The sequence below is a fragment of the Somniosus microcephalus genome, chromosome 9 (assembly GCF_052327205.1).
Source record: "Somniosus microcephalus isolate GS21.2 chromosome 9, FLI_Smic_1.0, whole genome shotgun sequence".
NCBI lineage: Eukaryota > Metazoa > Chordata > Chondrichthyes > Squaliformes > Somniosidae > Somniosus > Somniosus microcephalus.
The window spans coordinates 156,500,021-156,514,991 of NC_140995.1; the positions used below are offsets into that span (position 1 = coordinate 156,500,021).

The 14,971-nt window shown below is 45.9% G+C and overlaps 1 protein-coding gene across 2 annotated transcripts in view; it reads right to left on the bottom strand.

The window, feature by feature from the left end:
• The window catches only part of epha7 (eph receptor A7), a 378,611-nt gene that overhangs the window by 59,941 nt on the left and 303,699 nt on the right, over nt 1-14,971 (bottom strand). For both annotated transcript variants that reach the window (XM_085997415.1, XM_085997413.1), the window contains exons 11-12: nt 9,532-9,657; nt 7,270-7,455 (exon numbers count right to left, since the gene is read on the bottom strand). In XM_085997415.1, the coding sequence (XP_085853541.1) occupies nt 7,270-7,455; nt 9,532-9,657 (312 nt within the window). The remainder of the gene's footprint in view (nt 1-7,269; nt 7,456-9,531; nt 9,658-14,971) is intronic.

A 14,971-nucleotide genomic window follows, 5' to 3' on the forward strand; every position in this document is an offset into this window, starting at 1 on the left:
TTCATCACTGGCAGCACTGTGGGGAGAGGGAGAGGGGATTCCTCATCACTGGCAGCACTGTGGTGAGTGGGAGAGGGGATTCTTCATCACTGGCAACACTGTGGGGAGAGGGAGAGGGGATTCTTCATTACTGGCAACATTGTGGGGAGAGGGAGAGGGGATTCTTCATCACTGGCAACACTGTGGGGAGAGGGAGATGGGATTCTTCATCACTGGCAACACTGTGGGGAAAGGGAGAGGGGGTTCTTCATCACTGGCAACACTGTGGGGAAAGGGAGAGGGGATTCTTCATCACTGGCAACACTGTGGGGAGAGGGAGAGGGGGTTCTTCATCACTGGCAACACTGTGGGGAAAGTGAGAGGCGATTCTTCATCACTGGCAACACTGTGGGGAAAGGGAGATGGGATTCTTCATCACTGGCAACACTGTGGGGAAAGGGAGAGGGGATTCTTCATCACTGGCAACACTGTGGGGAGAGGGAGAGGGGGTTCTTCATCACTGGCAACACTGTGGGGAAAGTGAGAGGCGATTCTTCATCACTGGCAACACTGTGGGGAAAGGGAGAGGGGATTCTTCATCACTGGCAACACTGTGGGGAGAGGGAGAGGAGGTTCTTCATCACTGGCAACACTGTGGGGAAAGTGAGAGGGGATTCTTCATCACTGGCAACATTGTGGGGAAAGGGAGAAGGGATTCTTCATCACTGGCAACACTGTGGGGAGAGGGAGAGGGGATTCTTCATCACTGGCAACATTGTGGGGAAAGGGAGAGGGGATTCTTCATCACTGGCAACACTGTGGGGAGAGGGAGAGGGGATTCTTCATCACTGGCAACATTGTGGGGAGAGGGAGAGGGGATTCTTCATCACTGGCAACATTGTGGGGAAAGGGAGAGGGGATCCTTCGTCACTGGCAACACTGTGGGGAAAGGGAGAGGGGGTTCTTCATCACTGGCAACACTGTGGGGAGAGGGAGAGGGGATTCTTCATCACTGGCAACATTGTGGGGAAAGGGAGAGGGGATTCTTCATCACTGGCAACACTGTGGGGAAAGGGAGAGGGGATTCTTCATCACTGGCAACACTGTGGGGAAAGGGAGAGGGGATCCTTCATCACTGGCAACACTGTGGGGAAAGGGAGAGGGGATTCTTCATCACTGGCAACATTGTGGGGAAAGGGAGAGGGGGTTCTTCATCACTGGCAACACTGTGGGGAAAGGGAGAGGGGATTCTTCATCACTGGCAACACTGTGGGGAGAGGGAGAGGGGATTCTTCATCACTGGCAACACTGTGGGGAAAGGGAGAGGGGATTCTTCATCACTGGCAACACTGTGGGGAGAGGGAGAGGGGATTCTTCATCACTGGCAACATTGTGGTTAGAGGGAGAGGGGATTCTTCATCACTTGCAACACTGTGAGGAAAGGGAGCGGGGGTTCTTCATCACTGGCAACACTGTGGGGAAAGGGAGAGGGGATTCTTCATCACTGGCAACACTGTGGGGAGAGGGAGAGGGGATTCTTCATCACTGGCAACATTGTGGGGAAAGGGAGAGGGTTTCTTCATCACTGGCAACACTGTGGGGAAAGGGAGAGGGGGTTCTTCATCACTGGCAACACTGTGGGGAAAGGGAGAGGGGGTTCTTCATCACTGGCAACACTGTGGGGAGAGGGAGAGGGGGTTCTTCATCACTGGCAACACTGTGGGGAGAGGGAGAGGGGATTCTTCATCACTGGCAACACTGTGGGGAAAGGGAGAGGGGATTCTTCATCACTGGCAACACTGTGGGGAGAGGGAGAGGGGATTCTTCATCACTGGCAACACTGTGGGGAAAGGGAGACGGGGTTCTTCATCACTGGCAACATTGTGGGGAAAGGGAGAGGGGGTTCTTCATCACTGGCAACACTGGGGAGAGGGAGAGGGGGTTCTTCATCACTGGCAACATTGTGGGGAGAGGGAGAGGAGATTCTTCTCACTGGCAACACTGTGGGGAAAGGGAGAGGGGTTTCTTCATCACTGGCAACACTGTGGGGAGAGGGAGAGGGGATTCTCCATCACTGGCAACACTGTGGGGAAAGGGAGAGGGAATTCTTCATCACTGGCAACATTGTGGGGAGAGGGAGAGGGGATTCTTCATCACTGGCAACATTGTGGGGAGAGGGAGAGGGGATTCTTCATCACTGGCAACACTGTGGGGAAAGGGAGAGGGGATTCTTCATCACTGGCAACATTGTGGGGAAAGGGAGAGGGGGTTCTTCATCACTGGCAGCACTGTGGGGAAAGGGAGAGGGGATTCTTCATCACTGGCAACACTGTGGGGAGAGGGAGAGGGGATTCTTCATCACTGGCAACACTGTGGGGAAAGGGAGACGGGGTTCTTCATCACTGGCAACATTGTGGGGAAAGGGAGAGGGGGTTCTTCATCACTGGCAACACTGGGGAGAGGGAGAGGGGGTTCTTCATCACTGGCAACATTGTGGGGAGAGGGAGAGGGGATTCTTCATCACTGGCAACACTGTGGGGAAAGGGAGAGGGGATTCTTCATCACTGGCAACATTGTGGGGAGAGGGAGAGGGGATTCTTCATCACTGGCAACATTGTGGGGAGAGGGAGAGGGGATTCTTCATCACTGGCAACATTGTGGGGAAAGGGAGAGGGGGTTCTTCATCACTGGCAACACTGTGGGGAGAGGGAGAGGGGATTCTTCATCACTGGCAACACTGTGGGGAGAGGGAGAGGGGATTCTTCATCACTGGCAACACTGTGGGGAGAGGGAGAGGGGATTCTTCATCACTGGCAACATTGTGGGGAGAGGGAGAGTGGATTCTTCATCACTGGCATCACTGTGGAGAAAGGGAGACGGGATTTTTCATCACTGGCAACACTGTGGGGAGAGGGAGAGGGGATTCTTCATCACTGGCAACACTGTGGGGAGAGGGAGAGGGGGTTCTTCATCACTGGCAACACTGTGGGGAGAGGGAGAGGGGATTCTTCATCACTGGCAACACTGTGGGGAGAGGGAGAGGGGATTCCTCATCACTGGCAACACTGTGGGGAAAGGGAGAGGGGATTCTTCATCACTGGCAACATTGTGGGGAGAGGGAGAGGGGATTCTTCATCATTGGCAACACTGTGGGGAGAGGGAGAGGGGATTCTTCATCACTGGCAACACTGTGGGGAAAGGGAGAGGGGATTCTTCATCACTGGCAACACTGTGGGGAGAGGGAGAGAGGATTCTTCATCACTGGTAACACTGTGGGGAGAGGGAGAGGGGATTCTTCATCACTGGCAACACTGTGGGGAAAGGGAGAGGGGATTCTTCATCACTGGCAACACTGTGGGGAAAGGGAGAGGGGATTCTTCATCACTGGCAACATTGTGGGGAGAGGGAGAGGGGGTTCTTCATCACTGGCAACACTGTGGGGAGAGGGAGAGGGGATTCTTCATCACTGGCAACACTGTGGGGAGAGGGAGAGGGGATTCTTCATCACTGGCAACACTGTGGGGAGAGGGAGAGGGGATTCTTCATCACTGGCAACACTGTGGGGAAAGGGAGAGTGGATTCTTCATCACTGGCAACACTGTGGGGAGAGGGAGAGGGGATTCTTCATCACTGGCAACACTGTGGGGAAAGGGAGAGGGGATTCTTCATCACTGGCAACACTGTGGGGAAAGGGAGAGGGGATTCTTCATCACTGGCAACACTGTGGGGAGAGGGAGAGGGGATTCTTCATCACTGGCAACATTGTGGGGAGAGGGAGAGGGGATTCTTCATCACTGGCAACACTGTGGGGAGAGGGAGAGGGGATTCTTCATCACTGGCAACATTGTGGGGAGAGGGAGAGGGGATTCTTCATCACTGGCAACACTGTGGGGAAAGGGAGAGGGGATTCTTCATCACTGGCAACACTGTGGGGAAAGGGAGAGGGGATTCTTCATCACTGGCAACACTGTGGGGAAAGGGAGAGGGGATTCTTCATCACTGGCAACACTGTGGGGAAAGGGAGAGGGGATTCTTCATCACTGGCAACACTGTGGGGAAAGGGAGAGGGGATTCTTCATCACTGGCAACATTGTGGGGAAAGTGAGAGGGGATTCTTCATCACTGGCAACATTGTGGGGAGAGGGAGAGGGGATTCTTAATCACTGGCAACACTGTGGGGAAAGGGAGAGGGGATTCTTCATCACTGGCAACATTGTGGGGAGAGGGAGAGGGGATTCTTCATCACTGGCAACACTGTGGGGAAAGGGAGAGGGGATTCTTCATCACTAGCAACATTGTGGGGAGAGGGAGAGGGGATTCTTCATCACTGGCAACACTGTGGGGAGAGGGAGAGGGGATTCTTCATCACTGGCAACATTGTGGGGAGAGGGAGAGGGGATTCTTAATCACTGGCAACACTGTGGGGAGAGGGAGAGGGGATTCTTCATCACTGGCAACACTGTGGGGAGAGGGAGAGGGGATTCTTCATCACTGGTAACACTGTGATAAAGGATGGAATGAGTGGGTTCAATTTTGTACTGCTTTTTTGAAACTGACCCGAACGAAAGCCGTTTGAACACATGGTGAGAGTGTCGTGCTTAGCAACAGTCCGCACATGTCAAATAATGGAAGGACCTTATTTTAAAAATAATTAAATAGGGATTAAGAACATTATTTAATGGGATTAACTTTGTTGCCATTATGGAAGTGAAAAATCCATGATTGCCTGTTGGTTCTATTGGCACCCGGCCCCTCATACTGTTGATACCGCTGACATGTCCCATCCCGGGCTGTTGGTTCTATTGGTTTTCCTTTTATTCGTTCCTGGGATGTAGGGGTCGCTAGCAAGGCCAGCATTTATTGCCCATCCCTAATTGTCCTTGAGAAGGTGGTGGTGAGCCGTCTTATGCAGCTGAGTGGCTGGCTGGGTCATTTCAGAGGGCTGTTAAGAGTCAACCACCTTGCTGTAGGACTGGAGTCACATGTAAGCCAGACCGGGTAAGGACGGCAGATTTCCTTCCCTAAAAGGACATTAGTGAACCAGATGGGTTTTTACAACAATCCAGTCGTTACATGGTCACCATTATTGATACTAGCTTTAAAATCCAGATGGGTGGGTTATCATCCAATGCTGTTGGTTCAATTGGCATGCTCCATCTCAGGCTGCTAGTTCTATTGGTGTATTCTCACTTGAGCCTGTTGATTCTAATGGTATGCTCCAGCTAGTCTGTTGGTTTTAATGGTCTGCCCCCACCCCTGTTATGTTAGTCAGTTTCCTTTGGTTGTATATCATTCTCACTAGAACTGGCAGGAAGCAGAAACCAAAAGCTGATTTATGTATAATGTCATAAAATCTAGCAGTTACCACCAAGAGGAACAATGGTGTTCCATCATCCCAGGGGAAAGAGTGGGGACACATCAGTTAGAGAATTACCTGGATCAGCCTAAGCTGCTATTGTAGCTTACAGTTACCTGTAAGCAGTAGGTTCAGTTTTAAATTAATCCACCTGAAGCACTATGTTTATTTGCCATGATTTCTACACACTCTTTAAATTTACAAAAACGTGTCTTGATTTGTAAAGATTGTGACTGAGTCATTATTCAAATAGAACTGGATAGCATAATGATCATCTTTCATCTCTTTTTACACTTTCTTTTGACCCAAGGTGTAAAGAGGTGTTTGAGGGTGTCGGGAGTGGGAAAGGGGATGGGAAGTGACTCACCTGCAGATTTTCTCATTGTGTTCCTGTGAGGAAGCGTCAGACTCTCAAATATTTTAGGCCAATTTTGTCCAAATAGATAATTTTTGTACTGGAAAAATATGTACTTCCAGAAATCTATACTGCACTTTTTATTACTTATACTGCATTTCATTTAAGGTGACAATTTAAAAAAAAATATGGCAAACAGTTTGAATTTTGACAGTTAATAACTGTATACTTCAAATAGATTGAGGAAAAGTAACACATCTTTTTGTAATTTGAGATTAATGCACAAATCAAATCTTCCCCTACACTGTGCCTACCAGCAAGGAAGTCCTACCAATTTTCAGGAAAATCCAGTGTTATTTCTTTGTCAATGTCACTTCTTCGATAGGAAACTAATCACCTAGTTTTCAAACCTTAATTGTAAATTACCCTAAATTCCCAAACTTTGTGAAAGAAGTGCTGTCGGGCAGTGGGCTGGCACACTGACCTTTTACCTCTGGGGCTTGGATCAAATCCACCCCAGGCTGAATGATGAAAGTCTCCTTTCTCTGCTGCCTGCCTGTGAAATGAGTTTGAGCAGTCTCAATCCAGTATTCACTGAATATAAATTCACAGCATGAATCTGACCCAAGCTTGGCAATGCCACTAAAGAAAAAGACCACAAGATGGCTGATGATGGAAATAAAAAACATCACACTGGTGCAGCAAAGGCTGCTCCTCTGAAGTTGAGGGAGGGAGTGTACTCTGGGTCTAACCTAACCATGGTTCACCTGACCTGAAAGTGAGGGTGGCTGAAAGTGGAAAATGTGAAAAGGGTATAATACAGCCCTAAAAATCAACCTTACTCGAATGGTTCCAGGGATGAGGGAGTACAGTTATGTGAATAGACTGGAGAAGCTGGGGTGGTTCTCCTTAGACCAGAGAAGACTAAAAGGAGATTTGATAGAGGTGTTTAAAATCATGAAGTGTTTAGACAGAGTAAATAAAGAGAAACTGTTTCCAATGGCTGAAGGGTCGATAACCAGAGGGCACAGATTTAAGGTGATTGGCAAAAGAGCCAGAGGCGACATGAGCTAAAACTGTTTTACGCAACGAGTGGTTAGGATTTGGATTGCACTGCCTGATAGGGTGGTGGAAACAGAATCAATAGTATCTTTCAAAAGGGAATTGGATAAATACTTGAAGGAGAAAAAATTGTAGGGATATGGGGAAAAAGCAGGGGAGTGGGAGTAACTGGATTGCTCTTCAAAAGAGCCGGCACAGACTTGATGGGCCAAATGGCCTCCTTCTGCACTGTACTATTCTATGGGGGAAAAATTCGGTTGATTTGCGCCTCCCAATAGCGCCAACGAGGCGTAAAGCAACTAGCGCCTGGGCGCAGTGCCGCTAATGCCCCTGTGAAATTCAGCACCCCAAGAGGGAGGCAGGATGCTACTGGAAGCGCCCCGCCTCCCTCTTGGTGCGCTACCAGTGAATTTTGGGCGCGGGGGCGCTAACATTTTCAGGGCGCTAAAAGTAGAGCCCCGGCGAAGTTAGCGCCCCAAAGGGGGCATGACCCAATTTTGCCACCTATGAGTCTTACCCCTGGTAACGACTCCTTCCAAATGAACCACGTTGGGGTGATCAAACTGTCCCATGATGCTTGCTTCACAGAGAAAGTCCCTTCGCTGTTTTTCGGTGAAGCCCACTTTCAATGTTTTAATCGCGACTGGCACGTCCCTTTTTCCAGGCAGCTTCAGGCGACCACTGCACACCTCTCCAAACTCTCCTGTGGAACAGAGAGGGAATGATTTCAGTCAGAGTGGAGACATGTGGCAGTAAATGTGCTTCCCTTCTCAAAGTGATTAATTCCAAGTCATCTGGATGTCCCCTTTAATAACTGAAGAATTTAGGTTTAAATTTATATCCTCACAAAAGTTAACTTAAAAAAAAGGTGGTGCTGAATGATTCTAACTCAGTAAAAAGGAGATAAAAATGAAGTAATGATGATGTAACATATCCAGGATCATGGCCAATGATTCTTGAAGTTTAAAAAAAAAATTTCACGTCAACAATATATCATTTTGAAGAAAAACATACTTTACTATGACAATTTGATGAAGCTAAAACATGTTTAAAAGAAAGTTGTGTAGATTTAATTAACCATGTGTTGATGCAAAATGATACTTCTTTCTCTGTCTGAAGGGCCTGCCTAGCTAATGGCTTTTTTGTTGTGTAGTAAGGGCAGAGTGGCCTCACGACTATATGACAGCACAGTAACATTTACAAAGAAATCTGAGCCTTCACTTTGTTGCCATTCTTTTCCAGGGTTATTCTTAAGGGTTATATCAGTCTTACATGAGTAGCATTACTTTGAAAACAAAAATAAACTGTAACTCCATCAAAGAGCCCAAACTATAAAACTGACCCAGATTTAAAATGTTGAACTATTTCTGCAGAGGGGCATATTGTTTAGGATTTGTGAGTACGTGGATTCAAGGCATTATTACATAGAATTTTTTTTTTTTTTTTTGACTTTCGATACAGGCCTGAAGCTGGTGTTGGGAGTCCCAAACCATTTTCAGGTTCAGGCCTCAGTTATATGCTGCTGGCTAGCTGCAGGCCCCAAGTGGGCGCCGCGCTGCAGCTCACCAGTTGGGGAGGGCGGGAAATCTGTCCCCACGCTCAGCCAGTCAGCAGCCTTGGAGGGGGGAGGCCTTGCACGGGTTGGCAGTGGGCAGTACGTTTTTTTATGGGCCCAGAAGGAGCACTCCTGCTGTTCATGGCCTCACAAAAATTAAAATTTCTTCGGTCCCTTTAAGGGTCGCTGGTTAGGTCGCTCAATATCTGACACAAATGGGCAGAGTGTGCTGCTTGCCCATTTACAGGCCCACCTGAAAATTGTAGCAGACGGGTCTTGGGCATCAATGGGGTAGCCAAAGGTGCCCGTCCCCCTCCCTGGTTGTCAACTGCTGGCGAGAAACGGGTGGCTGACAGTTGAAATTCTGCCCCCAATGAGTCTTGAGCTCCTTTTAAGTTACTTCCCGTTGGATAATATATAATCTATAATAGTTACATATTTAAATTCTCTCTCAATGGGAATCAGGGATGTTGCACCTGAAATCACAGTCCCGGCCAGCAGTAAAACAAGTGGTCACATCCGCCCCTCGTGGGAATTTGGCCTAGATGTTTAAAAACAAAATGTTATCCCCATTTGAAGGGCAAGGACATGAATAGAATCCTATCCCAGTCGTAAAAAGATTCTGGTTTCTGGAGATTTTTTCTCCTTTACGAATATAAGTTTAAATATTTCAGGCAATATCGAGATCTTTTTGAAGTTTGCTTTAACATACTTTATTGTGGTGAATCTGGGCCAATAGTAATTACTGCCATCCAGCCTGCACTTTAGCTGGAAATTAGGAGTAAGAAAGGAAAGTCAGGTGGAATGCAATATTTTCACTGAATAAGGTATTAGAGTTGTGGAATAAGTTACCTGGGAAGACCATTGAGGTGCACAGTACAAATGGGTTCAAGGGATAACAAATTAGATGTGTTTTTGGGAAAGGAAGGGGTTGAAGCATAAGATAAGCAGGTGTGGTTAAGATCTGTCAAAAAGGGATGGTCTTGTTAGGCTTCATGGTCCTTTTCCTGCTCCTAAAAATTCTTATAATTCACACTAGAATTATTTTAAGGTACACACTAGAAGACCAAGCTTCTATCTCATCTCTTGATATCTGCTGAATCATAGTTCAAATGACAATGGATGGGAAAATATCACTGGGCTCCCATACTCTGGGACACACTGCTGTCACCTTCAATATTACTTAAGCGGAATAGCTCAATGACCTGCCAGTAACAGACTCACCTGCTCCAATCACCCTTTCAATCTTAATGCAGGAAGCGTCTAATTCCTTGGCGAATTGATGAACAGCCCGGTTAGGGTCCTCATAGGTTTCTGGATCAATGTACGTTCTTGAACCTGGTAATTTAACTGTAGTGACGTGAGGGAAGATTGATTGTGATGAATTACTATGTGCTGCTGCCATGTGTGGGAACATCACTACACATATCTTTGGATCTGCACTGATTCAGTCCATTCCATGGCAGGAAATGACTGAAAAATGATCCTGGAAACAAAGCACTAGAATCAGATTTACTGACAGGCCATATTATCAGTAACCTGAGGACTTGTTCCAGTTAGAGGTGCCAACTGACCATTTTTTCCTGTCCAAGCTGAGTTTTTGGAAATAGTTGTGATTTGGAAATTGCCATCTATTTCAAGTTATTGCATGCAATATATTTAAAAAAAATATTCACTCTATTGCTGGTTCAAATTGTTGACCAGTTTCCGAGGGCAAAAATCAATAATCTAGTTGGACCAGGGGAAAAAAATGGCTGGGTAGCAATTTTAGGCTTTACACTGGTAATACTATAGCTCAGGTAGTCTCAGTGATACTAGGGCCAATCTATCCTAGATACCGTATCTGTTTGCACAGAAAATTCTGAAAATACGCAGCAGGTCCATCAACAGTTGAAAAAAGGCAGGTTAACATTTTTGCTTGGAAACCCTTCATCAGAACTGAAGGAAGGAAACCTGACTAGGATAGGCATTGCAAATCATCCAGCTACTTTTCCTCTTTGTAGTAGTAATTAGTATGTCTCTACACATTTCTCTGTTTACAGAATAATTCACTTATCTTCCTTTTTAGTTCTGATGAAGCATCTCAACCAGAAACGTCCAGCATCTTTTTTTTTTATTTCAGATTTCCAGTATTCACATTAAAAAAAAAAATTTCTATCCCTTCTGTATCAGTTTCCTTGCCAGCATTCTGTATCTAATACGTGTATCAATTTTTCCTCAATATTCACGTTAAAGACCAAAGGATTTTCTGCAGTCATTTTCATCTATTTATCCCTGCATGTTATAAATGAACAGCTGGCAGCTGGAGTTAGTGTACTGTTCCAGAAGAGCACAGAGCGTGATGGAGTGCCCCAAAATAAATGCCATTTAATTCAAAATCAGAAGCCCTGCATATGGTGAACAAAATCAGCGTTTATTCATGGTGGGCAATGAAGGAAGCTCCATCAGTAGCTCAGCGAGTTTATCCACGAGTAGCCGAAGCATAGACACCAGGCAAGTCCCAGGTTCGTTCCCTGTTCTGTGCTAATCTCGGTTACTGGAGCAGTAGGGGTATGTGACTCTCCTCAGTGTTCCTGGGGTAGGGAGGGGAAAATCGGCTAGGCATAATGGACGTAATCACTATCCAGTGACTCCTGCTGCATGTGTGGATCCATGTAGCTGCCGTGTGTGGGCAGGATCGGGCTCAGCTGTGATTCCCCCCATCCTAGCACACGGTGGAATAGTCTGCTGACTATCATTATAAAGCCTCAAGTAAGAAAAATGGTCACTTGACCGAGGTACTGAAACTGAGGGGGGTGGGGGAAGAAAATTAGTGAGAAAAAGAAAAAAATAGACTGCATTGCTTAGGCTGCGTTCACTCAATACCATACAGTTTACACTGATTGAGGGGTTCGGAAGGATATTTAGAAGAAAAAGAAATTCCAGAGTTAAGAGGGTAAGGGAGCATACAGCATATAAGTACAGTGGTCTTGTGTTGCATGCAGTAGGATGAGAGGATTAAAAAGGGTGCCTATATATAGACGTGCACATAAGGGGACGGCTATAACTTTACCATACAGGGGCACTCACAGGGGCTGGTAGGAATTTATAAATATATCCAGAACTTGTTTATGTTCAGGGTTACATACCTGTGGATTGAATTGTAATTCATTACCTTTTAAAGAAAAAATGTCTGATATTAAGATAATTGCAGAAATTGGGAGTAGGGGTGGGGTGCTTCTAGAATTTAATACAAAACAGACTTGTGAAAAGCCTGGGAGGAGATCTACTGCAACTTTAGTTAACTGCTTCAGTACTGGAGACACTGTAGTAGTTGGATTTGTTACTTTGCATTTTTGCAATAAGATTAGCTCAGGAACTCTTATTGAACTTCATTGAGGCCCAACTGCGTGAGATTTATGGCACAAATAAAAATCAATTTTTATAGTATGCATTACCTACACTGCCAGTTTACAGAATTACAGTGGATTGATGCCAACTGATTCTCCCTGTTCTCATTTATAATTGCTTTGTCTATCCAAGTTGTTCCTAAATCAGATATGACTTTCTTATCACAATCTGCCTGGCAATGTGCCTGACAAATTGGGTCTTAAAGTGGAATTTATTAATGGGATCTACCCACTGTCAACTTGCTGACCATTCTTCCTGTAATATTGGATACCAGGTAAAGCTATTGCCGAGAAAGGCAATCTGTTCTAAATGCAGTCAGATTAATATCCTGTCCATACATTTTATTTGTCATGTGCTACTTGTAAGTGCAGTATCTAGGCTTTGGAGAGATTATTTCTAACCCCCGCCACCGCCCACCCCCACCCGATTCAAAGCTGCCCAGCCTTGTACATGACAACCTCTCTTGCTTAATTAATGCTTTGCCTAAGGTGGTGAGTATTATGGATCAGCCATGGAGGCATCATTTACACTGTCTTTAGTGGGGGGCCATTCTGACAATGGGAAATACAGTCAAAGTTTACAAACTGATGGACTGTGGGGTCAGTGCCATAATCAATATTACATGACCAGCTCTTGTGAGGTTCCACTGCTGGTGATTGATGTACTCTGAAATAATTCAGCAATGATCAGATTCTAACTGTGATTTACACCACATACACACATCTATAGGCACACATACAAACACACAAGCAAATATACACATATACACAGACACACACACATACATACAGACCTATGTGCACATATAAAGACACAAACAAGTACACACAGAGACATATACATACATACACTCACAAACATACACACATATGCACAGTCAGAGGTGCTGTTGATTAATTTTCATGGTAATTCATAATTAGGCCAATGATATAACATGACCTTGGGTCATTTTGATATTGGGATTTCTAAGTGTAAAATTATTAAATTATTCTTTTATTAGAACATATAAATGACTGGTATAATTAAAATGACTGGTTTGGAAATAATGAGCTATAACCCTGCAAATTACGAGAGGTATTGGTGTAAGTTGGAGGTATAGGTTTATATGACATTGCTCTGTCTGCTACTTCAACTGAGATGTTAACCTATTTAAAATAAACATAAAAACATAACATAAGAAATAGGAGCAGGAGTAGGCCATTTGGCCCTTCAAGCCTGCTCCGCCATTCAATAAGATCATGGCTGATCTTCTACCTCATCTCCACTTTCCCCATATCCCTTGATTCCCTTAATATTCAAAAATCTATCACTCTCTGTCTTGAATATACTCAGTGACTGAGCCTCCACAGCCCTCTGGGGTAGAGAATTTCAACGATTCACCACCCTCTGAGTGAAGAAATGTCTCCTCATTTCAGTCTTAAATGGCCGACCCCTTATTCTGAGACTGTGACCCCTGGTTCTAGACTCCCCAGCCAGGGGAAACATCCTCCCTGCATCTACCCGGTCAAGCCCTGTAAGAATTTTGTATCTTTCAATGAGATCACCTCTCATTCTTCTAAACTCTAGACAATCCCCCCCCATCCCAGGAACCAGTCTGGTGAACCTTCATTGTGCTCCCTCTATGGCAAGTATATCCTTCCTTAGGTAAGGAGACCAAAACTGTACACAATGCTCCAGGTGTGTGTAAAGTCTGTAGGTATTATGGCGAATTAATACACAGACTACAAGAGTAACTTTTAACAGGACTTTACTATTCGAAGGTCAGGGCGAATCTGCCCAATAAATCCTGACACAGCACTTATATACCGGTGTGGTCACCGTCGGTATTACAGTATACAGCAGCCAAGATAAAGTAGTGCCACACCTAAAATAGTTCTCTTAAAGGTGGACGGTTACATACAATAGTTCTCTTAAAAGGTAGAACAGTTACATACACTACAATCCTCCCTTTTTAGCTTACAACATACTTATTCCCCATTAACATAACATCATAACATATATACAACTTATGCAAAACAGTTCACAGATTCAGTCTCTCTGGAGGCTTCCTGACTCTGTCCGGATAACGCCTCGGTGGTGTAGTAGTTTTCGGCGGGGTAGTAGGTTCTTCTGGCAAGGTCGATTCGGCTTGAAGGACAGTGTCAGGTTCATCTGATTCTAGTATTACCAGATCGGAGGTAGGTGCTCTGGGTATCTCTGCTTCAACATTAGCCGTGTAAGGTTGTGGAGTAGGTTGGTCCTTTGTGGATGACCCTATGATCTGGTCAACATGTCGCCTTATGATGCTGTCACCAATGTCCACGGTATACATCAGCGGCCCTAGCCTTTTCCCAATAGTTCCAGGCTGCCATTTCTCGGTACGGTAGTCCCGGGCCAAAACTTGTTGACCTATCTGAAAGGATCTAGTTGGCCTTTCATTCATGCCCTGAAATTGCCGGTTCTCTACGTCCCTTCTGACATTTGGCTTAATCAAATCCAGCCGGCATCTTAGTCTTCTATTGAAAAACATCATGGCGGGAGTTTGGTTTGTGACCGCATGTGTTGCATTCCTGTACGCCAACAAGAAGTTATCTACCTTATGTTGTAGGTTGATGTCTTCATTACCCATGGCCTTTATGGCCTTCTTGAAGGTCTGGACAAACCTTTCAGCTAATCCATTGGTGGCGGGATGGTATGGGGCTGACGTGTAGTGCTTGACCCCATTCCTTTTTAAGAACTTCCTGAATTCTTCGGACACAAATTGCGGTCCATTATCAGAACAGATCTGTTCCGGCAGCCCATTCCTGGCAAATATGGTCCGCAATACTGTGATGGTTTTTTCCGTGGTGGTGGAGGACATCTTTATTACCTCCGGCCACTTGGAGTGTGCATCCACCGCGATTAGAAACATTGAGTCCATAAATGGACCAGCAAAGTCGACGTGTACCCTTTGCCAAGGAGATGAGGGCCACTCCCATGGATGCAGAGGAGCTTGTGGTGGCGCGTTTTGGACCTTCTGGCATCCTAGACAGCTCTTGGTTATTTCTTCGATGTCTCCATCAATACCTGGCCACCACACAAACGCTCTTGCTAGGTTCTTCATTTTCACTCCACCCAGATGCCCCTCGTGAAGCTCCTTTAGCACCTTATGCTGAAGTTTGGGTGGAATCACCACTCTAGATCCACACATCAAGGTTCCTCGGCACACTGACAGCTGTTCTTTTCTTTGCGAAGATGCGGGCAGCGTTGGTTCGCCATGTGCTGGCCATCCCTCCACCGTTAAATCGTAGACTCG